Source organism: Cydia fagiglandana, chromosome 8, assembly GCF_963556715.1.
Source record: "Cydia fagiglandana chromosome 8, ilCydFagi1.1, whole genome shotgun sequence".
NCBI lineage: Eukaryota > Metazoa > Arthropoda > Insecta > Lepidoptera > Tortricidae > Cydia > Cydia fagiglandana.
In genome coordinates this window covers 1,745,261-1,771,174 of record NC_085939.1, presented here as the reverse complement: position 1 = coordinate 1,771,174, position 25,914 = coordinate 1,745,261, and the positions used below count along the sequence as shown (strand labels likewise).

Genomic DNA, 25,914 nt, shown 5'->3' with positions numbered 1-25,914 from the left:
AAAAATATAATTTGCCTATCTTCAAAAAACTTTACCTACCCAATTTGTCCTCTGTCACATTTCACCTCGGTCTCCCTACTTTTCCCTAATCAGAAGTATCAGAACACGATATTTTTGTTACATATAACCTGTATGCTTCATATGCGCCTTAGGGTGTGTGCTCTTATGGTAGATGTCACTAGCACTATACTTCGTTTTTTTTAGCATTAGAAATAAGGTAAACAATCTTGATGCGTCCTTTTATTGAAAAACATGTTTAAAAAAATAAGTCACGGCAAATATGTAACAATTATGAATCTAATACGATCATTTATATTCTTCTGCTTTCATAAGTAATGGTTACTGATTTTTAAAAAGCGTTTTTCAATTAAAATACGTGTCAAGATAGCTTACCTTCTTGCAAGTTCTTTCTAATGCTAAAAAAAACGAACTATAGGCGTCCCCTAACGGCCAACGTTGCAGTCGGTGTGCAGTCGGCGTGCAGTTACCATACCTACAAATTGCAGTCGGGTTGCAGTCCGTCTGTATCGGCCAACTCGTACTCGCAACTACATATACTAGTGGCTCTGTGAGCTGTAGACCTCGCGAGCAGAGCTTAAAACAGAGTAAGGAAAAAAAATAAAAAAATAAAAACAACAATTGATATGAAATTTAAGTGTAAAAAAATACAAAAAGTTATATCCCAGCATATAATTACCGGGGATCGAACCCAGACCTTCCGTGCAAACAAAAAAGCGAACGTTTGCAAAATACACCATGATAGTTCTTACATGAGGTGACGAAATATAGCTACTCATTCTCAAATAAAAACTAAATATCTTAATACCTCCAAAACCAGCGAAATAAAATTTATTTATTTTTGACCATTTAATCTGTAAACATGTCTTAAAAAGAATACACTCTTATGATACCGATACGACTATTTGTTTAAGCGCGAGCTATCACAACTCTTCCATTTTGAAAAATTTCCAAAAACCGTCTCGACAAAAAATTTTTATTGAGTCATAGAATTTGGTTACAAAATTTCACGAGAATCGGTTAAGAATTGCGACCTGTAGAGGAGAACATCCGGACATACAAAAGCAAAACGCCCGAGTCAAAACGTAGACCTTCGCTTCGCTTCGGTCAATGAAAATGAATAAAAAATATCAATAAATGTATATATGTATGGATAAATGATTTTTTTTATTTTTAGAACGCCATATGATTTTGACACATGTTCTTTTACTGATATGAGTAAAAATTGTTAAATATAAAATGGTGTCGCCATCTAGACGAGCATGGAGGCCAAAGGTATGGGCGCCGTATATTCAAGAATCAAATTTTCTTTAAAGCGCAAAAACCCATCATCTCTTGCAAAAATTAAACGAATACGCCTAGCCCGCGCTTTTCAAAATAAAATAATAAAATAAAAAACAACAATTGATACGAAATTTAAGTATAAAAAAATACAAAAAGTTGTGTAGCAGCATACGATTACTGGGGATGGAACCAGGGACCTCCCGATGCAAACAAAAAAAGCGAACGTTTGCAAAATGCGCCATGATAGTTCTTACTAAAGCTGACGAAATTTAGCTACTCATTCTCAAGTAAAAACGAAATATCTAAATACCGCCAAAACCAGCGATACAAATTTTCTGAATTTTTGGACATTTAATCTGAGCTGTAGACCTCGCGAGCAGAGCTTGAAATAACATGGTGCTAAGAGCTTTAAATACACCGTGTTTTTTTTGATTTCCGTTAATTTCAAGGGTGCATTCCTGAGCTTAAATCAAGTAACTTTCTCAAAGACACCGATGTTCTAATTAAGTCCATTTCGGAGATAATCCATAATTTATTTTTTTACTATAAGGCCTCTACAAGCGTGTACACTTGCCTTAGGGCCGGCTTACATATTGATTAGTGTTTAGAATGAGTTCATACATTTGCTACTAAACTTAAGTACAATCTCGGTCGATTGATGTACGAAATGACATTGATATGTTACAGATTTCAATTGTTTGGTTGAGTTAAATGTAATGCCCGTGTTACAACAACGCTATATGCTACAATTAATTACTTTTTAAACAAAAAAAAAAAACAAAAAAGAAAACAAAAAAAAATTTTTTTTTTGAAAATTAACTATGCCATTTAGTTCTTATAAACGTACTTAACTATACCCCGAAGTTAACGGAATTCAATAAAAACACGGTGTATAGTAAATTAAAGAAAAACAATACGAAATTTATGTGTAAAAAAATACAAAAAGTTATAATATCCCAGCATACAATTACTGGGGATCGAACCCAGACCCTCTGTGCAAACAGAAAAAGCGAACGTTTACAAACTGAGCCAAATAGTTCTTAGATGGGTTGACGAAATTTAGCTACTCCTTCTTAAATTAAAATTAGTTAAAATTAAATATCTAAATACCGCCTAAACCAGCGATAATTTTTTTCTGCATTTTTTGCTATTAACTCTGTAAACATGTTTCAAAAAGAAAATAGGCTTATGATATCGATACGACTATTTGTTTAGGCGCCAGGTATCACGACTCCGCCATTTTTAAAAAATTCCAAAAACCGGATTGACAAAAAAATTTTATTTAGTCATAAAATTCGGTCACAAAATTTCACGAGAATCGGTTAAGAATTGCGACCTGTAGAGGAGAACATCCGGACATACGAAAGCAAAATGCCCGAGTCAAAACGTAGACCTTCGCTTCGCTTCGGTCAATTAAGGTAGGTACCTACCTTATGTCAAAAAATACATCCTCTGAAACTTTTTCTAATTTCTCTGACAAACATTTTGTATGGGATACGTTCCGAACATACTTATAAATAAAATCTACCAACACTAAGAGTCACCTACGTTAGGATAACGTTTGAAGCACTTCAAGCCACCCAAAATGCGGTAGAGATATTGCTGTTCTTGCGTTGTTCGCTCTTCCGCAGACTTGTTCAGTAATGCTTTATCCTGAAAAAAATAGCATAAACGCGCAAAGCTTAACGCAGATGGCTCTACAATCGTTTAAAGAAAAACAGATCTCATTTCATTAGATAGGTATATGCCAATTCCACAGAAACCTAAACCACAGATTACAAAGATTGTTGTTCTTCACAGTTATGAGCATTTTTATACTACGGGTTTTTAACGGCATTTATACATAAATCCCTGCCATAAATGTAATTTCTTACAATTTTTGGTTCATCTATCTGTCGGCGGCCGATCGTAAGATCAGGCCCCAATTTCACATCGGTGACAGGTGCGACGAATTGTAAAATCACTGTTGCTGACGTCACAGGCATCCATGGGCTACGATTACCACTTACCATCGGGCGGGCCGTATTCCTGTTTGCCACCATCATTGTATTATTTAAAAAAACTTTATTATATCGGAAAAAAACAGACATTTCTCCTGCGAAGTTTCTGACAATTGTCAAAGATTTAGAAGAATTGTAGGTAATTCTTGACAGGTAATGGGTTATATGTCGGAATTTCGTGACAATTGTAGTGTTTCTTGTGACAATTGTCATAAACTTAGCAAGAGTAATATCTGTTTTTTTCCGATATCATAAAGTTTTTTTTTAATAATACAATGATGGTGGCAAACAGGAATACGGCCCGCCCGATGGTAAGCGGTAACCGTAGCCCATGGATGCCTGTGACGTCAGCAACAGTGATTTTACAATTCGTCGCACCTGTCACGTTGGTGAAACAGGGGCCTGGCAGAGTGTAATGTTCCTGTGGAATGTTTTGACGATAGTCACATTAAACCAATATATATGTAGGATAGGTTCGTTAGGTTGCTTCAGATGCCCGAAGGGCAAACTACCCAGAAATAGGAGCCCCGCTACGCTCCGTCGACTCAGGGAACGAGTTAGGGATTTTCGCGTTTCACGACATGCCTAGGAATTTCACGATATGCCTGGGCTATAACCGCGAAAATCGAAGTTCGCAAATTGCGGGCATTTTTCAGTCACTCTAATTACGCCTTCAATGGAGTACCTAAAAGAGAAAGATCCCCGCAATTTGCGAATTTCGGTTTTCGCGGTAGCCCCTCTGATCTTACGATCAGCCGCCTACATATCTACAAAGAGATGTAACAAAAGTGACATCTAACGTTTATGTTCAGCAACTGTTTCTTCTTATGCTTCCCCCTGACGGCTTGCTCCACCCGCCGCTTCACGTCGTCCAAGCCCTCGTACTGGTCAACGCCCTCTATGAGCCAGTACCGGTTCTCGAGCACCAGCCGTCCGAGCGCGCGAAACAGGCATTTCGCGCGAAACTTTAAGCGCATTTGTTCTTGAACAGGATCCTGAGACGGTTGGAACATTATCTAAATTATAAATTCGGCGTGGCCAGAATATAGGTACAGTTTGTGCGGAAAGAGAAGAAGCGTGGAATGTATGGGGCTGGGACTTAATCACAAACTACTAAGAAGATACATACTACGTATGTCTTAATACATTCCATGACCCGTCTCTTCCCGATAAGCCTCTATAGAAAATGATCTAGTAGAAATAAGGGTAATTAACATACGATTTTTGTCGATACTACTTTTTTCGGTGCCATTTTAAACTTATAAAAATAATTAAATAATTTAAGACGCTTGATAAAATATTTAACAAATCAAAGTTGACGATAGATAGGTGCCAAATTTTAAGGCAGATAGGTTTGTCGATGGAGCTTTATAACTTTTTCAAAATCTTTAGGTAGGCATAGGTTTAATTACCTAATTATGACCGATTAGGCCTCTACGCACGAGCGCTTTTTCATCGCGCATTAAAAAAGCGTTTGAATGACACAAATGGATACATGTGTATTTATACACATGACGGCGGTGACGATTTTATAAAGTGTTGTTGGATTTTCGACTTTAAGCATTGGTCGTTACATCGAATTTAACGCGCGTTGAAAAAGCGCTCGTATGTGGCTCGTACGGATGAGGCCTAAAGTAAGTATACTGGGTGTGGCCTGTAATATGAGTAAAAAATTAAACTTGAGCCCCCATTCGCACGAGGGCTTTTTCAACGCCCGTTAATAAAGCGCTTGAATCTGTCCGCACTCTACATTCGATTTAACGACCAAGGCTTAAAGTCGAAAATCCAAAAACGCTTGATAAAAAGCACCACCGCTGTCGTTGTATCATTCAAACGCGCGTTGTAAAAGCGCTCGTGGGAATGGGGGCTTAGGCTTACCCCGGCTACTCACGTAACGATAAATCGTTGCGATAAAACTGTGCAGTCCGACTGTGCAGATAAATCGAACCGTGTGTATGACAAATCGTTACGATAATCGACATACACACGGTTCGATTTATCTGCACAGTCGGACTGCACAGTTTTATCGCAACGATTTATCGTTACGTGAGTAGCCGGGGTTACTCCTCATACTGACCAACATTTGTTCAGCGACTTTTAAAAATAACTTGTGGTTTGATTAAAAAAAAAATAAAGGGCTTATAAATTACTGGCCGCAGAAAAACGGAATTTTCCGTACGCTATGACATGTGCAATGTGCAAGCGAGACAGCGCTATGCATAATGTAGAGAGACACGTCCCGTTCCCACCTGTCATACGGTACGGAAATCGAATGAAAATTCCGTGCGTCTGCGCTGCGGTTACTCCAACTCTATGTTTGTGAGTGAGAGCGAGAAAAGATATTTTGATCCAATTTTGATCGGACCATGGTCGCGGTCCGGTCGGTACGCCCGTCTGTTACGGCTTTGACTTGACATGGAGCGGCGAATCGGCGCCGTGAATTGACAAATTTTTGCTGACAAGTTGCTGAGCTCGATTTTGCCATTGTATACTTGTAGTAGCCGAACAATTTTTGTTTCTTTACAATCGCTAGATCGATACCCATTCTCAAATTTTATTTTACTCTATAAAACTGCTAGACTGAAAAACAGGCTATAAAATGGTTAGTGGTTTAGTTTCCATGCATGATATAAATATTAAAACTGTGTTCATGATCATAGTGGTTAAGTTTTCTTGTGTTGTAGTAAAGGAATAATGCGTTTATTTTTTAGAGTTTCGGTCTGCCACCGTTGAAAGTGAAGCCGGAGGTGGGCAGCGACGTCAAAGGGCAGGAGGGCCCGTTCGGAGTCCCTGACCCATTCACTGCAGGGCTGGGAGCGACCAAGGCAAATGTCGGCATCGCACATCCTTTGGAAGTGTCCGAACGTAATGTAAGTTCGCAAAATCGCACATTTGTAATTAATTTGGTTTGTTACACATCTCTTTGTTATACATTTTATTATGAATTGAATGCTACATATAAATATAACCTATAATAAAACAAACCACTGTCGTAAAATAAGTAATTTATATTATAGTAGCTTCCGTGTCACTCAACAAACGGTCTCAGCTGAACAAATGAGGTTGTATTGTACCACAACGGGCTGCCTGCTGCTCTTTCAATGGTGCCTTTCAATCTAAAAAGAAAGTTATTAAATTAAGCAGGTTATTTCACACCGCATAGCTTGTAATTGGATATACCTGAGTAACCATGGTATAATAATATACTCCACCTGGTACTCTCTTCCTGTCTCTTCGTGGTCACGTGACTGACACAAGCTTACATCATCATGCGACAGCGCTATATGATAATATGCGATAGCGCTATATATAGCGGCCATGTTATTGTGATGTAGGCTTGTGTCACTCTGGGAAGAAAAGGCCATGTTTTATTAGACTATATAAGTAACCCTTTCTTGTTTGTTTTTCAGTACCGCTTGAATGAAGAAAAAATGAACATGGCAATGCTCCGAAACATCCAGGGTCTCCATGCACCAATGAGGCTCAATATGGAACTGAACTTTGTGAATAAGGTAGTCTTTTTTTCTATTAAGAACATCATTAACCTTTTGTTATGTATATAGTTGCCAAATGTGGAGTTGCTTAGGCCAAGTAGGCCCGGGCCCAGGTCGGCAAGTTTATTGGGGGCAGCAAATTGTGACAAAAAAATTGTTGACGATAACTAGAAATAATTCAAAATGTAGTCAATATGCTGGGTGCTGAGGCATAGGGCAGCTAAGACTGCAAATCCACCACTGATTGTTGTACCATTCTTGAGAACATTCTCAATTTACTATGGGAAATATTCTTAATCGAGAACACACAAAAGGAAGAACATTTTTGAGAACGGCACAGCTCTAGTGATAAGGATCCTGTCCAAATTTTTGATCACTTTGTAGCATATTTTTCTAAAACTCTTTTGTGCTTGAAGTGGCATAGGCAAGGTGTAAAAGAAAAATAACTAGCTCAAGCAATCACTTCATCAACAATTTTGTTTAAATTGAATTGTGTTTTAATGATAAATAGACATAAGCAATAAACCAAAACTCCATATGTTATTAATTATCAATCAATCTTTGGGTAATATGGCTCCATCGATACTGTCGATGATTTCGCCAACGTCAAAGTGGATCCCACGTGGGATCGAATTAATATTATTTGTAATAAATAAACTTTAGCCAGTGTACGGTATAAAACTATCAAATTATGGCCTCTAGGGCTCTAGCCAGCCACGGTTAGAGGTAGAAATACCAAATGCTCGTAGAGCATGACGTTGTTCGGTATTAGGGTTATGAGCTCTTGTAAGGTGATAGCTGGACTTTACAAGGACCCTCGTGGGCTACCCGGCGTTGACGCCAGAATGGTGGTTAAACGCGTTTCATGATTAATTTTTCATTATCTGCACACTTCCACATTAATTTACTATCATAACATAATACGCTATCAATATTACACTTTAAACAACATTAATGAGCAAAAACAAAGAAATGAATCACGAGGCGATGTTACCAATATGGCGGTCGACGAATAACCCCCGTTATTAATTATTATCTTCGTTACAAGCAGCTGTCTTTAAAATTACTTAAGGGTGGGGGTTGCCAGAGAGTGAATCAGCTACACTCTAATAATACAAGTTAAAAATTGCCTACTCCAGAGCACACAGTCTCTGTGGCCGAAATCGGTCAGGAGAGCATCATCATCATCATCATATATCAGATACTTTAATGGGCAAGACTGGAAAAATCCTCAATTCAAGGGTTATTGCCAATCTATAGTCCTGAAAATTCTGTACATGAAAAAAATACAAAAAGTAGATTTTCAATTATAAAGAAAATCTTTTTTGTGACCGTTGCCCTATAAAGGGTTAAACTACTCTCTTATTATGTGGTGATAATGATAACTTACCATTACCATACCACTTATTATTATTTATTATTTATTATTCAAAGCCCACTGTGTCCCACTGCTGGGCAAAGGCCTCCCCCCTCTTCCTCCACTCGTCTCTATTTAGTGCAATATCTGGCCAGCCTCTCAAGAAGGAGTCCAAGTTATCCCGCCATCGCCGACGAGGCCTGCCGGCTCCCCGGTTAGACTCGTACCATACCACTAAAAATTCTAAAAGCATGTAAGGCAGAAATACTAGTGTTCGATGCTGCACTAGTATTCGACATGCGCACTTCATGCCAAAGTGACAAGGTTTAAATTTTAATACAGAAAAAATGTTCGCCGTTGAAATTTAACCTATATTACTTTGACATAAAGTGCCCATGTCGAATACTGGTGCAACATCGAGCACTAGTACTTCTAAACCTTAGAGGGAGTTACTCTCAATTCCGAATTTAAGTGTAAGTCCCATGGAGATTTTTCAAAAACATCTAAATCTACATATTAATATGAATTACTAAATCGAATTGTAGTTTCTCAAAATTCCATAAGCCTCCTAACAACTTACCTGGCGCAAAAACGCTCTTTAAAATTATAGTTCCAGCATTTACATAACATGTTTTTTACTGTTCTAGGTGGGCCGACTCCCTTTCCTGCCCAGCTCTAACCTTCAGCGCGACGTGTTAACCGGCCGAGACATTGAAATAGGCTTCGAAGACATCCTCAACACTCCAGACCTGTGCGAAGTTGCCGGCCAACCCCATGCTGTGGTTGAAAGGTCACTTGGGCTCCTGTGAGATATTTCTAAATGCTAATTTGTAACTAAACAAACAACTGAACTAAAAGGCTTCTGCATTAGGACTCATAGCATTTGACTTTGATCCTTTATAAATTTGTGTTAAAATTGTTAAATACCAAACGGCGCCATCTACACGAGTATAGGCCGAAGGTATGGCGCCATCTTTTCGAGCATACAAGCCATTTTGGGCCTCTTTAGTTTTGGTGTAGGTAGTTTGGTTTCCCCCATAGCTGATACCCACTTTATATATATGGTCCTGACCTGGAAAATGCCCGACATTGCTTCGGTTGTCTATTTGTTCAATTGTTTGTGTTTAAATATAATAAAAGTATGTATTTTTAAAGATTTTTTTATTTATTTAAACAGGAGAAAACACAAACAACTTTCACATATTGATACTATTGATAGTAGTGTTGTATTTATTGATAATTAATAGTACAAATAGTATTTAATCACATTACACAAACAAAATTAAATATAGGTATTTATAATATTTAACATTCCTACAAATCACGGTTCAAATCATTAACGTTATTCCAAGCCGCACCAAATCTACAAGATTTTCCCGAAAAATCCAATTCATTTGAAGACGAGTTAAATTTCCCGAAAGTGCAATCTAATTTGAATCTTAAATCGGTATGCTAAAGTTGAAATTCGCGTATGTGGTCGATAAATCGTACTATGCCTGAAAAAGGGTATACGTATATTTTTACGTCTTTACACTACACAAACAAAATTGGTGTATCGGTGAAACAACTGTGTGTTTCTTGTTATTCTGTACCGCCAACTAGGCGACAATAGGGCGCATGCATGAACTGTAGGGGGAGGCCCAAGAGCCCCCTAATTAATAGCGCGGAAAAAGTTTCTAATTTACGCCACAAGATGGCAGTACCAGCAACGCACAAGGTACCGTGCGTAATCGCGCACGGTCCCTATAGTCATATAGTATAGCAGAGTTTGTTTGAAGAACTCTAGTAGCACTTCATATTATCAACATTATCGTTCTTGGTAGATGATCCATTGAGGCAACAGTTATAACTATCATAAAAATGCATGTTTGGATAATTTAAATGCCATAAAATTAGTTTAAAATGGCAACGAATGAAAAGAAAAATGATTCACTGTTAATCATTCTTGTTTGACGATATCGAGAATCCTCAACTTGCAGATTTTCTTGACTTCATTGATCCCTGTTTGTATCTCCTGGGCGCGTGTGTTGCTGTAGCGCTGCTGTAAGCCCTCTATTATGGAATCAATCTTATTTTCTCTCGCACATATGATGAAAGGGAATCCAAACTTGGCTTTGTATCTGTAAAGATAATAATTAGGTAGGTATTTAAAAGAATAAATAATATTATTCCTTTGTCTATTTAGACACGAGCTAAAATATAAAAAAAATTGTCATAGATTAGGCCACTCTTAGCGGAATATCATGGAACTACAAGTATACCAACCCAACCAAGTTCTCGAATTAGAGTTGCTAGTAAACAATCATAGATGGCGTTAGTAACTACGTTGAAGTCGCCTCGCCTCCTGGACAAATTTCCGAAAATGAAAACAAATGAGAATGTTTATATTTTCACCACGTGCGTTGGTATCGCTTATACATATTTCCCCCTATCACCAACTTGACAAAAACCGACAACGCTCGACTCGGGCCGCGGCACGCTCAGGCGAGGCAGCCCGTGCGTTTTCCTTGGGCGAGGCACATCCTGACCGAGGATTTGCCTCATGAGACCGCTAGTTCAGTACGTGGCTATCCATTGATACATACTTCTCGTTTCTGTAGCCTATGAGAGACGCTTGCTCGGCCGAGAGGCGGTCGAGGCCCGCAGCGCGCTGCTCCGCGGTGGACTCGCGCGTCAGCTCGCCGCGCGCCGCCAGCCGGCCGGCCAGGTCGGGGTGCAGTTTCAAAACCATTAACTTTTCTGAAATCATAGATTATTAAATTGATTAACGAATGAGTCATGAGTGACAAAAGTCAGACCCTCATTCAGAAAGGCGATCCTAGGTAAGGTTTAGGTACTCGGGTAATTCCGAATGTCGAAAACTGTCGGATAATTCCGAAAAGAGACTTTTATTATGATGGAATTAAGGGTGATTTTCATCTAAGTTTCGGAATTATGCGACATTCGGTATTACCCGAATACACCTTACCTACCTATTCTTAACTTGTTATAATAGGTAAGGTAGCAAAAAAACTTAGCTTAACGCAAAAGCTAAGAACATCGGAGCTTCTCGATTTAAAGGAGATGTACGATGTACCTATTTAGATTCAGCTCTCACCAAAAATCAGTTGGGAACCTGTTTAATACATACCTAATTAGAAACGGGCGAATTATTATACAGCTGACTCACCGTTTTCAGTAATCTCATCCAAATACGATGCAAACGCCGCGCACAATTCGTCTACACTCGTAAATGGGCGTTTCGTCTTCACTACAGCCGCAGCTTCCGTACACAGTTCTATCACATTACCAAACATCCACTCAAACTGGTCTTCAGATAGATTGTTTGCCTCGGACACAGTTATTAGAGAAGACATGGCTTTATATACACGACTGTTATTACTGACTGACTGACGGTTCGGTTCTTATCTTACTTATTATCGAACACAGTTATAAGGTCGTTAAGAGTTCAAATATAGTTAGATAACGGTAGATAGTTTTGGCTTATCTTTGCTCAAATCGGCGAGACAAGAGCGTCACGTCTGTTCACGATAAAAAAATAAAATAAATAGGTAGGTAAGTGCCTATTGTTACTACGTTAGACCAATGCGGTAGGTACCTATTTTTCACCCACAACATTGGTTACCTATTATCACAAATGTGATAGGTATACATATGCAAGCTTATGCAAGTTACTTACGTTACGTTAACTTACCTCATATTATGTACCGACATACATTAATACAGAGCGGGTTCTCCTGATACAGGTATACATATACTTACAAGGAGGACTCAATTGTAATTGTATTCAAATTGTATTGTTTAACACAATAAACATTTTTCATTTTCATTTTTTCATTTTTCATTATTATTTACGCTAAATTACGTCTCAACAAAATGTAAGTAAATAAATAAATACTTAGGTAAGTAACATACGCGAATAACCTAGGCAGTAGGTAGGTATACATAGGTATATTAATAAACCTTTAGTACCTTTACCAAGGTAAAGGTTATAACTAGGAGTCCGAACTATAGAAAGAGCTTTTATATGTATCTATAATATACGTACAACATTCGGACCTCTAATCCAAATTGCAAAGAATTATACCGAGCAGAGACTAGAATGTAGAGAAAACAGTACGAAAGAGAGGATCAGACAAGAGGACTAATTCTAAAGTTGGAATTATTGTCTAATCAACCCATTACTCCCATAAAAACGAGATGCGATCCTCTAACTTGACTTCTCTTTCTGTCACACTTTTTTGTCGAACTACTCAGTCCGTTATTTAATAACCTAAAATTCTCAAATTTGAAAACGGGCTGCGGTCCTCTGTCCTCTTAAAGGAAGCAAAGAGACATTTATGTGTCAGATGTATTGCGGTGGCGAAGGAGGGATAAATCAGAGCGCTAACGGGCCCCGCGGGGCCCCGCCGCGACAAATGGCCCCCGGGGACTCCTCTCGCGAAATATTACAAATGCAAACTGTTTTAATAGCAATTTCGATTTGGTATGCTTATTTAAGCGTCGTGTTTCATATATTATTATTTGTCTGAGTCATGATTAATCCTGTTACAAAGTAAATGAAAATCGAACTTCGCCATTTATAGAGTTAGACCAAGAAAAGTATACAGCGATTCTGATAGCCCACGAAGTGCAAGTGTTATTTATACGTCATATTTTCATAGAAGTTTAACGTTTAAAATAACACTTACACTGCGTGGGCTATCAAAACCGCTACAGACTCGGAGCGGCGAAGGTGCTCACAAACATCTTTTATTTAAGAAAACAGCTTAAAGCATAGCACGCCCTTTATTGTGAAGGCATTAGAGTGCGTGCTCAGATTTTTTTGAGGACCTCGGCCTATCCGATATATTCGATGGCAGTGATGGCGACTGTACCTACTTGTACCTACTAAATTTAAATTTAGGGAGTGGCAGTACCCTCGCAGCGTCTACCTGGATTGGACGAAGCCCATGACCGACACAAAAAACGAAGGGCTTTAATCCAACATGTATGTAGTTTTTTTTAAATATATTATCGGAAACGGGTTCCGAAACCTATTCTATTGACCGCATGTTAGCTGGACCCAAGCTGGACCACAGAATTAATAATAGTACTATAGTTCATTTTTTTTAGCATTAGAAATAAGGTAAACAATCTTGATGAGTCTTTTAATTGAAGAACACATTTTAAAAATAAGTTACGGCAACAATTATGAATCTAATATAAGTATATATTTTTTATTTATTCATTCATGAACAATGTGACAATTGTATTTGAATATAACTACCTTCGAGCAACACGGAAGGGAGGCGGCATTCGCACTATTTCCCCTCTGCCGAGGTACAAGATTAGCGCGTCAATTTAATCTAGCGCGGGTAATAAAACTAGTTGCACTTGGATTTTTCACTAGACTGAGTCCAGACGCGCGCGTGAACACTGCTGCACAAAAATGCCTGTTTGCTCGGTTTTTAGGGTTCCGTACCCAAAGGGTAAAACGGGACCCTATTACTAAGACTTCGCTGTCCGTCCGTCCGTCCGTCCGTCCGTCTGTCACCAGGCTGTATCTCACGAACCTTGATAGCTAGACAGTTGAAATTTTCACAGATGATGTATTTCTGTTGCCGCTATAACAACAAATACTAAAAACAGGATAAAATAAAGATTTAAATGGGGCTCCCATACAACAAACGTGATTTTTGACCAAAGTTAAGCAACGTCGGGAGTGGTCAGTATTTGGATGGGTGACCGTTTTTGTTTTTGCTTTTTTTTTTGCATTATGGTACGGAACCCTTCGTGCGCGAGTCCGACTCGCACTTGTCCGGTTTTTTTTGTTATAAAAAGAGGTCGGGGACGTCAAATTTACAAAAAGAAAGTGTTACACATTTCACATGTAATATTTTTTTTTACATATCATACGTTTAATTACATTTAAATACAATTATTATATTTTAGTCTCAAGTAATTGTTGGATTTATCGATTTTGCTCGCTCAGTACAAATTGCGGATCGGTCGAGCGACAAATCCGACTTCTCATCTCTCAGAATACAATGACATACTTCAACGGAAATGTGTCAGTGTGCGTGTTGTGACACTAGTCACTCGTCCGTACACAAAAAGAGATCGAGGTTTGCAAGATTTGTCTTTGACGTGTGTCATTTTGTATGTATTTGTGTCGTCATTACAGAGGGCCTACCGCGAACCACGTTCGACGTGTTGCCTCCCTGTCACACTTACGTATGAATTTACAAGTGCCATAGAGAGGCAACACGTCGAACGTGGTTCGCGGTAGGGCCTCTGATTGGATTTTGTATGTAAGTGTGTGAGAAGTGCCACTGTGTGCACCTTCCCCCCGCGAAAAATGGCAGAAAGATTTGTACGGTGAGATATCGCTTGGGCCCCTCCCTTCCGACGTGTCGGAAGCCGGTGTTGCTCGAAGATAACTACATACTAAGTTCCTTAAACCTAGGTCTTTAAATAATACGATCATTTATATTCTCCTGCTTTCAAAAGTTTTTGATTTTTAAAAGGCGTTTTTGAATTAAAAGACATGACAAGATCGCTTACCTTCTTGCAAGTTCTTTCTAATGCTAAAAAAACGAACTTTAGGTTAAGTACAGAAGATTCACTCTCTAACAAAACGCGTCTGTTATGATTAGGACAGATATGACCGCTAGGTGACGACAGCGCCACGCGCGGCTTATGGCTAGCCACCAAAATTGGTGTGGGAGTAGGGTTGCCATATGGAAGAATTAAATGTCGTGATAAAAATCCGGACATCACCTTAAAAATCCGGACATTTCTTGTAGCAGAGATTTGGAGTAGCTTGAACGACGCCCCGGCGGCGCGCTGCTCTCTGTGGTGTACTGTACTGTATCGTGGATCTACTTTTCCCTTTCCCTTCCCCCAATCCCGTAGCCCCCTCCCCGGGCGCGCATTTTATTTTTATAAGGTCATTCTTAAAAATCTGGACACATGCCAAGTCCGGCCGTAATCCGGACAAAGGGTCAAAAATCCGGACATGTCCGGACAAATCCGGGCGTATGGCAACCCTATGTGGGAGTGTGACGGATGTACTTGTTACCTGTTGCAAAGCGACGAAATCGCGGAGTGAGCCACGCCTGGCTGGACCGATTTACTATAATGGCCGAGCATCACCATCTACTGTCAAAGTGGTAATGGTATTGGCAAAAAGAATAGATAGTATAGAGGGGTCCTGTCATAGTAAATTTTGTAGTCACAGTAAATTTACTGCCATCTACCGACATACGACTAAAACTAAACACGAAAACGTATAAAATTCTCAAACAAAATGTATGTATAGGGATAAATGATTTTATTATTTTTATATCATTTTGATCCATGTTCATTCACTGATATCCATATGTTAAAATTGTTAAATATGAAACGGTGTCGTCACGGCATCTAGCCGAGCATAGGCTAAAGGTGTGTGCGGCATCTATCCGAGAATAGGGAATGCAAATCGGTTATTTTTTGTATGGAAATAATCGGTTTTTAACCGAAACCGCGGTTATTTCCATACAAAAAATAACCGATTTGCATTCCTTATCCGAGAATGACTTATTCTTGATTTCCGAGGCACGTTTAATTCCCTAGACTTTATTCATCTTATACGAAGTTACATGTCTTTGATATTGGTATGGTTGGAATATCATTACGTAGGTAATATTTATAAAGAATGGACGCGTAGCAACGAGGAATTTCGTACATTGACCTGCCTGTTCCTATCTCTATCGAAAGCGCATAAGCGCGCGTACTACGTCCTTTCTATAGTAACTATTTAAAGCCAAAGGTTCCACGATAATCGGAGATAGACTTATTCAGAAAATTCGCTTCATAAATACCTACAAAAGTTTCGATTGGTGTTTTCTATAAGCGATTGCGGATAGGCCCCCAAATTTCAACATCGCGAGATGTTTAAAACGAGATAATTGCTGTTTGGATATCGGCGAGATCAGCGCTAATTGCGTTGTCACCCAGTCGCTAATTGTCTTTATGTCTGCGTTGAGCGTCTGCTTATTTAAGCCCCAACTACATCACATCACGTACAGTCGCCATCAGATATATCGAAGCGGCCGAGGTGTTCACAATATCTGAACACGCACTCTAACGCCCTGACAATAGAGGCGTGTTCAGATATTTGTGAGCACCTTGACCGCTCCGATATATCTGATGGCGACTGTAACTAAGCCTCACGGTAAGCTCAAGAAGGCAAGTACATGTAGGTGTAAGTAGTGGGTACTACTAGTACGAGTAGGTACCGTACTAATAAGTACTCAAGTGTTGTGGGTACTCAGGCAACGACATATATAATATATAAATACTAGAAAACACTTGACTCGGGAACAAATATCCGTGCTCATCACACAAATAAATACCCTTACCAGGATTTGAATCTACAGCTGCGGCCACTACCCACTAGGCCAGACCGGTCATCAATTCATCAAACTATGACTTAATACCTTAACCTTTTTTATTATTTTATATTCTTTATCGCCGCCAGGCTAAAGTGGGACTGCCATGGCAGGCCATGTACCACGTATGCACCAACAACGGTGGGCTAAACTAGCCACGGAGTTGGTGCCACAATGTAACGCCGGCATGGTCGGCCTAAGAGGAGATGGCGGGACGACCTGGACGCATTTCTCAGCAATTGGACGGATGCTGCAGTTAATCGGGAAGATTGGAAGGCTAGGGGGAGGCCTTTGCCCAGCAGTGGGACACTATATATAGACTATAAAAAAATCTTTATCGGTCTAGCACTCCTTAAACATCCTTAATATTAAGTTTTTTTCCAAGGTACGCTCGCTAAATGTGTGAACGGCGCTGCAAACGCCCTGTATATGAGATCTGTATTTAAGAACATTGGTTTTTTTTTATATAAATTAATGGTATAATGGTACGCAGATGACCTGGCTTTATTAGGGGAGAGCCGTGAACAGGTAGCGGAGGCAGCTAGTGTCCTGGAACGAGAGGCCTCTAGTTTAGGTCTCAGGATCAACCAGGCAAAAACTGAATACCTCCACATGAAACGTTACAAGAATACACGCATCCAGCGTGATAGTCTTCATGTTGGGGGTACCGTCTACCGTGGAGTTGAGAAGTTTCGGTACCTGGGATGCACTGTTACCGACACAAACACCAGAGAGGAGGAGATCAACATACGCATCCAAAACGCCCTGCGGTGCAGTGCAGCCCTCCACAAAGTGTTGGTGTCCAGGCTTCTCAGCAAACATACAAAGTTACAGATATATAAAACCGTTATACGGCCTATCCTAATGTATGGCTGTGAGGCCTGGTCCCTAACACTAAAAGAAGAAGGTCAGCTCCTGGTAGCAGAGAGAAAAGTTTTTCGCAAGATCCTGGGACCTATTCAGAGAGATGACGGCACCTGGAGGATCCGGAAAAATGCCGAGATCGAGGAGTTAGTGGCCGAACCCAATATCATCGGCGAAACGAAAGCGCACAGACTTCGCTGGTTCGGTCACCTACTCAGAATGGGAGAGGATCGGGCTGTCAAGAAGGCGTTCTTGGGACGACCGACTGGTAGCCGTCCAGTGGGTCGGCCCAGGTATCGCTGGGAAGACAGTGTGGCGGCGGATCTGCTTCAGCTTCGCGTCAGTAACTGGCAGGAAGTTGCGCAGGATCGGGACAGGTGGCACGCTCTCGTTTCGGAGGCCAAGATTCTCTTTGGATCGCTGAGCCAAAATAGTTAGTTAGTTAATAGTATAATTAAATAGAAGGGTCTATCTTATTTCCATATACCTGCCTACCTGTTCAGGTAACCCCTAAAGGACAACACTGGAAATAATTATAGCCATATAAACCAAATAGTAGCTATGACCCCTAATCAACTATGACATATGCAACTCACTGGATATTAGGCTTTAATTAAGTGAAAAGTTGCGTAACAATTAAGCAATAATCATAACAGCAGCCGACGATAACGCATAACCAAACATTTACCAAATAAAATATTATTACAGTGACACTCTGGAGAAATCAAAATGTATGCTTTAAAATGATATGGAAACAATAAACATAAAAGCTGTGCCGTGGCTCATGTGATTGCTGTGAATTAATTATAAGAGTGGTTTTCATTAGGAATATAAATGGCGCCGGGCAGCCGCGGCGCGGTGCGTGTTGACACGCATTTGAGCACTTTGGACTAGTCGAGTTTATGGATTGACCAGCGTAATTAGAGCTGTTACAACTAGAGGCCCCTTACGAATCTGGGCCGCTAGCCAAGGTTACAATCGCTATCGCTTCGGCAACGAAAAGCTTAATGTCTCTCTTGATGAAATTGAATGAAACGGTCGCCATTTTGATTTTCTTTATTTTCGACCCGATCTTGATGAAAATCGATATCTGAGGACCCGAGAGGCCCCTTAACACGAATATGAAGTAAAAATTGATAGGAACGGGCGCCATCTTGGTTTTCATTATTTTCGAGCCGATCTTGATGAAAATCGATATCTGAAGATCCGAGAGGCCCCTTAACACGAATATGAAGTCAAAATTGATAGGAACGGGCGCCATCTCGGTTTTCTTTATTTTCGAGCCGATCTTGATGATAAACGATATCTGAAGATCCGAGAGGCCCCTTAACACGAATCTGAAGTCAAAATTAATAGGAACGGGCGCCATCTTGGTTTTCATTATTTTCGAGCCGATTTGTACACGCTAAAAGCTTTTATTATTATTATTATGTTTATATGGGCCTATGAGTGTCGCCTCGACCAAGCTGTGATCTATTGTGACGGCCCTTTAAAGTTCATTACTAATGCCCGTTGAATCCAGGAAGTTCCAGATTCTTTGGGCCGTAATGCTCTGTACCTCATAGGGTTCCAGTATATGTCGCCCTAGGTAGGTACTTCTTTTGGACATTAGTGGTCCGCAGGAGCAGAGAATGTGCATAGCAGTCTCCTCTGACTCTTGGCAGAACCTGCATGTCGCATCTTGTTTTTTCCCTATTTGAAACATGTGTTTGTTCAACTTGCAGTGTCCAGTCAAAATTCTAGTCACCGCACAAGTTTTGTGTCTTTTGAGCCCTAGAAGCTCCTTAGCAGTTTTGCTGTTGAACCCTTTGATTAGAGCTTTCGAGTGTTCTTGTCCTTTTACGAACTTCCACCAATCGATTGCTCTCGTTTTTTCTATGTTGTTGAGCAGAGAATATGCATCCCGTTTTGTGGTTCCACAAAACGGTTCTGGGCCGACCAGGGGTGTGTCTGCGCCCTTTCTAGCAAGTTCATCCGCTTCTTCGTTTCCGTTAATGTCGGAGTGCCCTGGTACCCATCTAAGTATAACTTTGTTGGAATAAGCCAGTGCATTTAGGTTTGATTTACAGTTCTGGACTAGTTTTGAGTTTGACTCAAGAGATTCTAGTGCCAGCAGAGCAGCCTGGCTGTCTGAGTTGATGTAGATATGGTGGTGTCTTAGGTTTCTATCCAGGTTGATCTCCGCACATTTGTTGATGGCGAAGACTTCTGCCTGGAAGATTGAGGCCTGTGTGCCCATGCTGACGCTAGCTCTGAACTTAGGTCTCTCACCATAGATCCCACATCCTACATCATTGCCTTTCTTGGAACCATCCGTATACCAAATAAGGCTTCCCTCTTCGACGAACATTTGGTCGTTAGTCCATTTGTCTCTAGGAGGTATTTCTACTGTGTACGCTAAAAGCTTAGTAGAGCTCAATGAATTAATCAATCTTGCATTATCTTCCTTTTATGAATGGTTTACATTTAATAATTTATGCCTAAATACCGATAAAACCCAAATCATTCTGTTCAAACAAAACTCTAAGAAAAATGACGAGCTTCAAATCGTTATGAATGGAACATCTATAGCAATAGTTGACGCTGTAAAATTTCTGGGTATACGTCTTGATTCCAAATTAAACTGGACACAAGAGCTGGATGGTATTGAGAACGCAGTTAGTTCAGCATGCTATGCCCTGAGAACGCTCAGAGATGTAATTAATATAGAACATCTTAAAATAGTTTATCATGCCCTGATTGAGTCCAAGTTGAGGTACAGTATTATGCTATGGGGAAACAGCTTCCAATATAACATCAATAGAGCTCTAATCGCTCAAAAAAGAGCGATTAGAATCATGTTTCGCATCCCACAAAGGACGTCTTGCAGGCAATATTTTGAAAAACTTGGCATCCTTACGGTGCCTAGTCTTTATGTGCTCTTATTACTCACGGATCTCGTTAAACATAGCTCAAGATTTGAAACTGATGAGGAACAGGAGTTGCGTAAAGCGTCGCGCACAAAAAATATAAAAGTTAATTTCCGTCCATCATCAAAAATAGAGGAACACTGTGTAAGACACCAGGCCGTTAAATTGTTTAACAAACTTCCTGTAGAACTTAAAACAATATCAGAAAGTAATATCTTTAAACACAAATTAAAACTGTTTTTATTGAGAGGGTGTTTTTATACTGTAGATGAAGTGTTCGATATTGTTTAGTCTCAAGTGTTGATTTACTTGTTTTTGTTTAGTTTTAAGTTTATGTGTAAAATGTATTTTCAAACACAATCCTGTATTGTTTATGAATAAAATACTATGACTATGACTATGACTATGACTATGATCTTGATGAAAATCGAAACCTGAAGATCCGTACCTACCTACATAAAATTGATTGCGTTTGTGGTACACATTATATTACCTATATCGGAGAAGCAAATTGCAGAAAGAGTTATTAAGGAACATGGCAGCTGTCAAAAATCGTCAGGTGAACAAGTCTGCCGTTGCCGTTGCTGAGCATTTACTAGAGTCAGGTCAGGACCTCAAACCTCAGGACCAACCACTGGATTGAGCTGCATAACCCTAATAAAATTATTTCCTCAGATCGCCGATTCTTTGGTAGAAAACATTGAGTTATTATTACTATAGAGAAGCCATACCAAACAATGAAATTGTCGCAATCGCACGGCTCGATTCGGAAAATGAATTATTAGATCTCTACTAGACCTCAACAAGTTACGATATGGATAATTTAAAGATATTTGTAAGATAGATACTTATGTCAAATTTGACGTTTCCGCGATTCTGGAGGTCTCGTGAACGATTTCGACAAGTTATGACTTAGATATCCAAGTCACATCTAGTCGATATCTAATGTAAATCTAGTTCATCTCTATATCGTCTCTAGATCTTGTGATTATCTCGTTTCCCGAATACGCGTGGCAATCTGTTAAATTTTGTATTTACTTACCTACCTATGTTTAAATAACATAATTATAGAGACAAACGATATGATATGATCTACAGTTTGCAGAGTTGTTGACAAACCTAATATGAATAACACTCGCAATTCAGATAATTCTGCACCAGTGCTACGAGTAAAAGCTCTTTTAATCAGTTATTAATTTTACATATCATAGGTAGGTAATTGTTTATTGTTTGTTTATTATAAAAAGAGTTAGGATCCATCTAAGCCAGTGTTTTTCAAAGTGTGGGTCGCGACCCCCAGGGGGGTCGCGGCACTTGTCCAGGGGGGTCGCGAAGCTCAGCTTTGAAATAACTTATGGAAAACAGAAATCATTTTTTTTTAACTTAAAAATAATCCTATCCTTTAAAATGTAATGGTTGTTAACGTACATATCAATAAAACAAAACATATTATTATATAGGTAAACTGTATTTATTAAACAGTTACATAAGTTAAGATCTGTTAGGCCAGTCAAATTAGATTTTTTCCAGGAATTAATTCCCAGCAAGCTGCAATCATTTGGTTCTAAATTAGTGTAATCCGAGTTTGCTCCATTCCAGGAGTTGTGGAAAAATTGCTGCTCTTTTTCAGTTTCTTGCTGGAAGTTCAAAAACGGTACGTCCGACGGAAAATTTGCTCTAATCATGATAAAAATTGATATCTGAGGATCCGAAAAGTACCTTATTATGAATTAGTACCTAGTCAAACATTGTAAAAAATGGCCGCCAGTTAGAATTTTTTTTTGGTAAAATCGTGTTAAAACACTAATTATTTTTACCAGTGTCTGATCCACAACAACCTTGCTGGTAGTGACATTAATTTTGACGGTGGGCTCCTTCTATTTCTAGTGGTTTTGTCAATCCAAGATAAAATGTTTCTCCCAAGGCTTCCAAAATTTATCCACGCCTACGATGGGGCAAATTCAGATTATTCGCATTTAGGACCAAATGAAGGTATTAAAATGATTTCCAGCTTGCTGGGAATTAATTCCTCAAAACGCTTTTTTGGATCTCATGAACAGTTGAAATTTTCACAGATGATGTATTTCTGTTGCCACTATAACAACAAATACTAAAAACAGAATACATATACTTAATAAATATTCAAGTGGGACTCCCATACAACAAACGTGATTTTTTTGCCAGTCCGACTCGCACTTGGCCAGTTTTTTTTTTGTTTTGATATCGACCATTGATGGACTGTGCGGAAAGAAAAGAGCCGTAGAATGTATGGGATCCATTCTCTTTCCGCACAGACTCTATATAGATAGAAAAACGTAAAAACGGGGTTTGGGGGTCGCGAAAATATTTTTGTGGTCATAAAAGGCCGTGACACCATAAAGTTTGAAAAACGCTGATCTAAGCTAATTGTTCACCGACTTTGAAGAGTGTCGAGTGCAATTATATTACAAAGTCACAGACCTAGTTAGTAAGTCCAATGAGTGCATAAAGCCCTCGACTCGTCTATGCAGAGAGCCTTTGGAATGAGGCCGGCCATGGCGGGCATCCGCCATGTTCGATGTTCGGCCGTTGGGCGGGGCGATCGCAGATAAACCCCGGCACGGCACGGCATGCCAAACGGCGGGACTACGGACTACCGCCTTTCTGCAATGGCTCGTTCGACACTCGCTGCCGTATTCGAACTTCAAGATATTCACAAGAGACGACACGTACTAGATCCATTCTAGATACGTTATAGTTTAGATATCAACTAGTTCTCTTTTGCAGCGCAATTCGGGCAACCAATGTCACTTTTACGTTATATAGAGTAAGATATCTATTAGATGTGATTTGGATCTCTAAGTCATATACTGTGGAAATCGTTCAAGAGTATCTTCAGAATCGAGCAAATGTCAAATTTGACAGGTTAGATCCTAAACATATCGTTATCGTATCTTGATGATGTCTAAAAGATATCTAATAGATGTCTATTTCAAAATGTAAGGTAAACGTACTAGTGCTCGAAATGATGGTACCCAATAGATGACACCTTGCTGTCACCTCTATTGACAAAGACTTAAGTTTCAAGATGACTGTACTGTGGGACCGCGTCAAGCACCAGTACGTTTACCTTATGTGTTGTGATGTTGTGACGAGGCGCACTTAAAAATTGATTATCGGTATTCTAATACGTACCTTTTATCTCATCAATCCCATCATTTACAACATAATACAAACCTAGCTGCTTCATGTAGCCAGCCAAGCGTTTAATCAGTCCGTAGCTGACGCACGAAATTATTTAGACGAACCCACATAATTTTAGTGAAAACACAAACTTAATAGGAGGCGCCTATAACCAGATAGATATTATGTGATTTTCAATCAGTAATTTTTTTAAACAAAATATTTAGGCATAGTGCGATTTACCTACTATTATGATGGGACACGCAGCGTTGTATGAATGGAGTTAGCTTAGGTAGAATGTAGTGTTATGTAATGACTTAACAGATACATACACCCTTAAATACCTCTGTATAATAATAATATTTATGAATATGTAAATGAATTTAATTTCAGTATACCATTTCGTACCTCGTCACAGTGATAATATGAGGCCCCTATAATAATTATTAATATTTCATATTGATTGTCAGTGTGACAAGATACGAAAGGGTAGGTACTGAAATTAAATTCTTATACTGTACCTTACCTATACCTACATATAGATACCTTCTTCATCTGATTTACTCTCACATAAAACGACTAATCCCAGCCAAGTCAAATAAAATAAAAGTAACATTTCACTTATCGCTCCATCGTAGACGCGGACTATAAAAACCCTTTAATGCGGCGTGACGCCGATGCAACCCCCGAGATTTACGACCGACCTACGTATCCTAAGTTTACTTAGACAATCCGGGGCGCGCACAATACCCTGGATAATTTATTTACATGCGGCGGTAAAACCTTTATCTCTTTGTTGGGTTTTAGGTCAGATAAAACAGATAATGTGCCCGTAATCGTAAAGACGGCGTCGTGGGGTTTATAGTGCTCAGGTACCTATACCAAGGAAGGGTTGTGTTACTCGGAAAAAGAGTCCAGTGCACGTGTGGACAAGTTATATGGATGGAAAATGTTCTTCCTGGCTTTAAGTAGCTGGACCTCGTCGAATGTAGAAATGGTACAGCAAAAAGGTATCACCAACGATAACGGCTTCCTAATTTAGTCGGCCGTGGCCCTACCTACGAAGCAGGAACTCCCGGCTTCAAATCCAGGTACTAGCATTTATTTCTGTGTTTATCAAGGATATTTGTTCCCGATTTATGGATGCTTCGTAATATTGACTTACTTATTATTAGTCGCTGTATAATATTGTATGATTTAGGGAGATTTCGGTTAAAACTAGCCTGAGGTAAGTATTGATATAAGTTTTAAATATAAGCAGATATATAGTTACACAAACAGTTCTACAGAAACTGTATAAACTGGTGTAAGTAGCTTTAAACTGAGTGTAGACAAAATTCGACTCGATACCCGACAGTGGCGGTAGGCAGACCATTAGGTGGTATTCCATACCAATATCTACTAATGCTGGAGTCAGGGGATTCTACGTTTTTTCATTGCAAACTCTGTACCTACATATGTACTTGCATAAGGTAGAAGTACTAGTGCTCGACGCTGCACCGCCTGTGCACTACGACATGGGCACTTTATTTCAAAGTAGGTTTGAACGGCGATGATTTTTCTGAATTCATATTTAATCCTTGTATCTTTGACATAAAATGCCCATGTCGAATACTAGTGCAGCGTCGAGCACTAGTACATACTTCTACCTTAGTTAGCTCGGTGGGTGCATGTAGTGTTAGGAACATGCCCCAGCCGCGTCCGTTGATTTATTCTCTGGCGTGACGCGGCAGCGGGCGCGGCGCGGCGCGGCGCAGGTACGCGGGCCGTTTATAGCGGAACTGTAATTTACGACAGCCCTAAATTACGTGGATTTACTGCGCGCCTTTATTGGCCCGCTCCGAACGCCCAGGCACTCCCCCTACTTCCCTCCTCTAGTTGCTAAGAAACGGCCAAGTGCAGGCTGCATCGTCCGCCTTCTTTGACTCTACATTTGTATATGTAGTTGGACTTTTTAAGTTGGCCGAATGTTTCTTACAATTTGAACATCTAAAAATCTAACTATAAGTGCCATGTATGTGGCCCATTTTCCGCTCGCATATTTATTTATTATACAAAAGGTTAATGGTATATAAATAATCATACAAAAGTAACTTAAATATATGTATACATATATACTTAACTATTAAAATATGTTAATCTAAAAGACCTCCGCGGGCTGTACTGGGTGCAAAGGTGCCCCTGATACTTGCCGCGTTACCAAAGTTGGATTAGCGATGGCCAGAATTCAATTAAATTGTATTTTTGTATGTGGAACACGTTATTTATTTATTACTTACCAATTATTTATAGGTATATAGGTATTTATAGATAAAAAATGTTCTCAGTCGCAACCTAGTCATTATTAATATGTGCACTTAGATAGGCGCCTATAATTTGCTTTTCTCAAACATGCAATGAAATATTGATGTT

General features: G+C 39.5%; 4 protein-coding genes across 4 annotated transcripts in view; 1 reads left to right on the top strand and 3 right to left on the bottom strand.

The window, feature by feature from the left end:
- LOC134666434 (uncharacterized) overlaps positions 1-4,633 on the bottom strand; it is a 36,673-nt gene extending 32,040 nt beyond the window's left edge. Inside the window, exons 1-3 of the mRNA XM_063523595.1 lie at positions 4,522-4,633; positions 4,103-4,297; positions 2,851-2,955 (exon numbers count right to left, since the gene is read on the bottom strand). Coding sequence (XP_063379665.1) covers positions 2,851-2,955; positions 4,103-4,297; positions 4,522-4,554 — 333 coding nt within the window. The 5' untranslated portion in view covers positions 4,555-4,633. The remainder of the gene's footprint in view (positions 1-2,850; positions 2,956-4,102; positions 4,298-4,521) is intronic.
- Positions 1-25,914, bottom strand: part of LOC134666441 (uncharacterized) — a 215,024-nt gene that overhangs the window by 66,577 nt on the left and 122,533 nt on the right. The window lies entirely within an intron of this gene.
- On the top strand, positions 5,765-9,307 carry LOC134666986 (proteasome maturation protein). Its single transcript, XM_063524297.1, has 4 exons — positions 5,765-5,904; positions 6,014-6,172; positions 6,713-6,814; positions 8,801-9,307. Exons 1-4 carry the CDS (start codon positions 5,902-5,904, stop codon positions 8,960-8,962), a joined length of 426 nt encoding a protein of 141 aa, XP_063380367.1. The 5' UTR covers positions 5,765-5,901; the 3' UTR covers positions 8,963-9,307.
- On the bottom strand, positions 10,020-11,637 carry LOC134666985 (2-oxo-4-hydroxy-4-carboxy-5-ureidoimidazoline decarboxylase-like). Its single transcript, XM_063524296.1, has 3 exons — positions 11,323-11,637; positions 10,739-10,892; positions 10,020-10,273 (listed from the first exon to the last, which is right to left on the bottom strand). The coding sequence occupies exons 1-3, from the start codon at positions 11,507-11,509 to the stop codon at positions 10,093-10,095; spliced, it is 522 nt and encodes a 173-aa protein (XP_063380366.1). The 5' UTR covers positions 11,510-11,637; the 3' UTR covers positions 10,020-10,092.

Bases quoted from the DNA above. Each gene is read 5' to 3' on its own strand.
- LOC134666986 (XM_063524297.1), top strand. The intron at 6,173-6,712 runs GTAAGTTCGCAA...TTTGTTTTTCAG, and splicing joins TGGAAGTGTCCGAACGTAAT to TACCGCTTGAATGAAGAAAA. The intron at 6,815-8,800 runs GTAGTCTTTTTT...TTACTGTTCTAG, and splicing joins AACTGAACTTTGTGAATAAG to GTGGGCCGACTCCCTTTCCT.
- LOC134666985 (XM_063524296.1), bottom strand. From the start codon at position 11,509: ATGTCTTCTCTAATAACTGTGTCCGAGGCAAACAATCTATCTGAAGAC. The intron at 10,893-11,322 runs GTGAGTCAGCTG...CTATGATTTCAG, and splicing joins GGATGAGATTACTGAAAACG to AAAAGTTAATGGTTTTGAAA. The intron at 10,274-10,738 runs GTATGTATCAAT...TTATCTTTACAG, and splicing joins ATAGGCTACAGAAACGAGAA to ATACAAAGCCAAGTTTGGAT.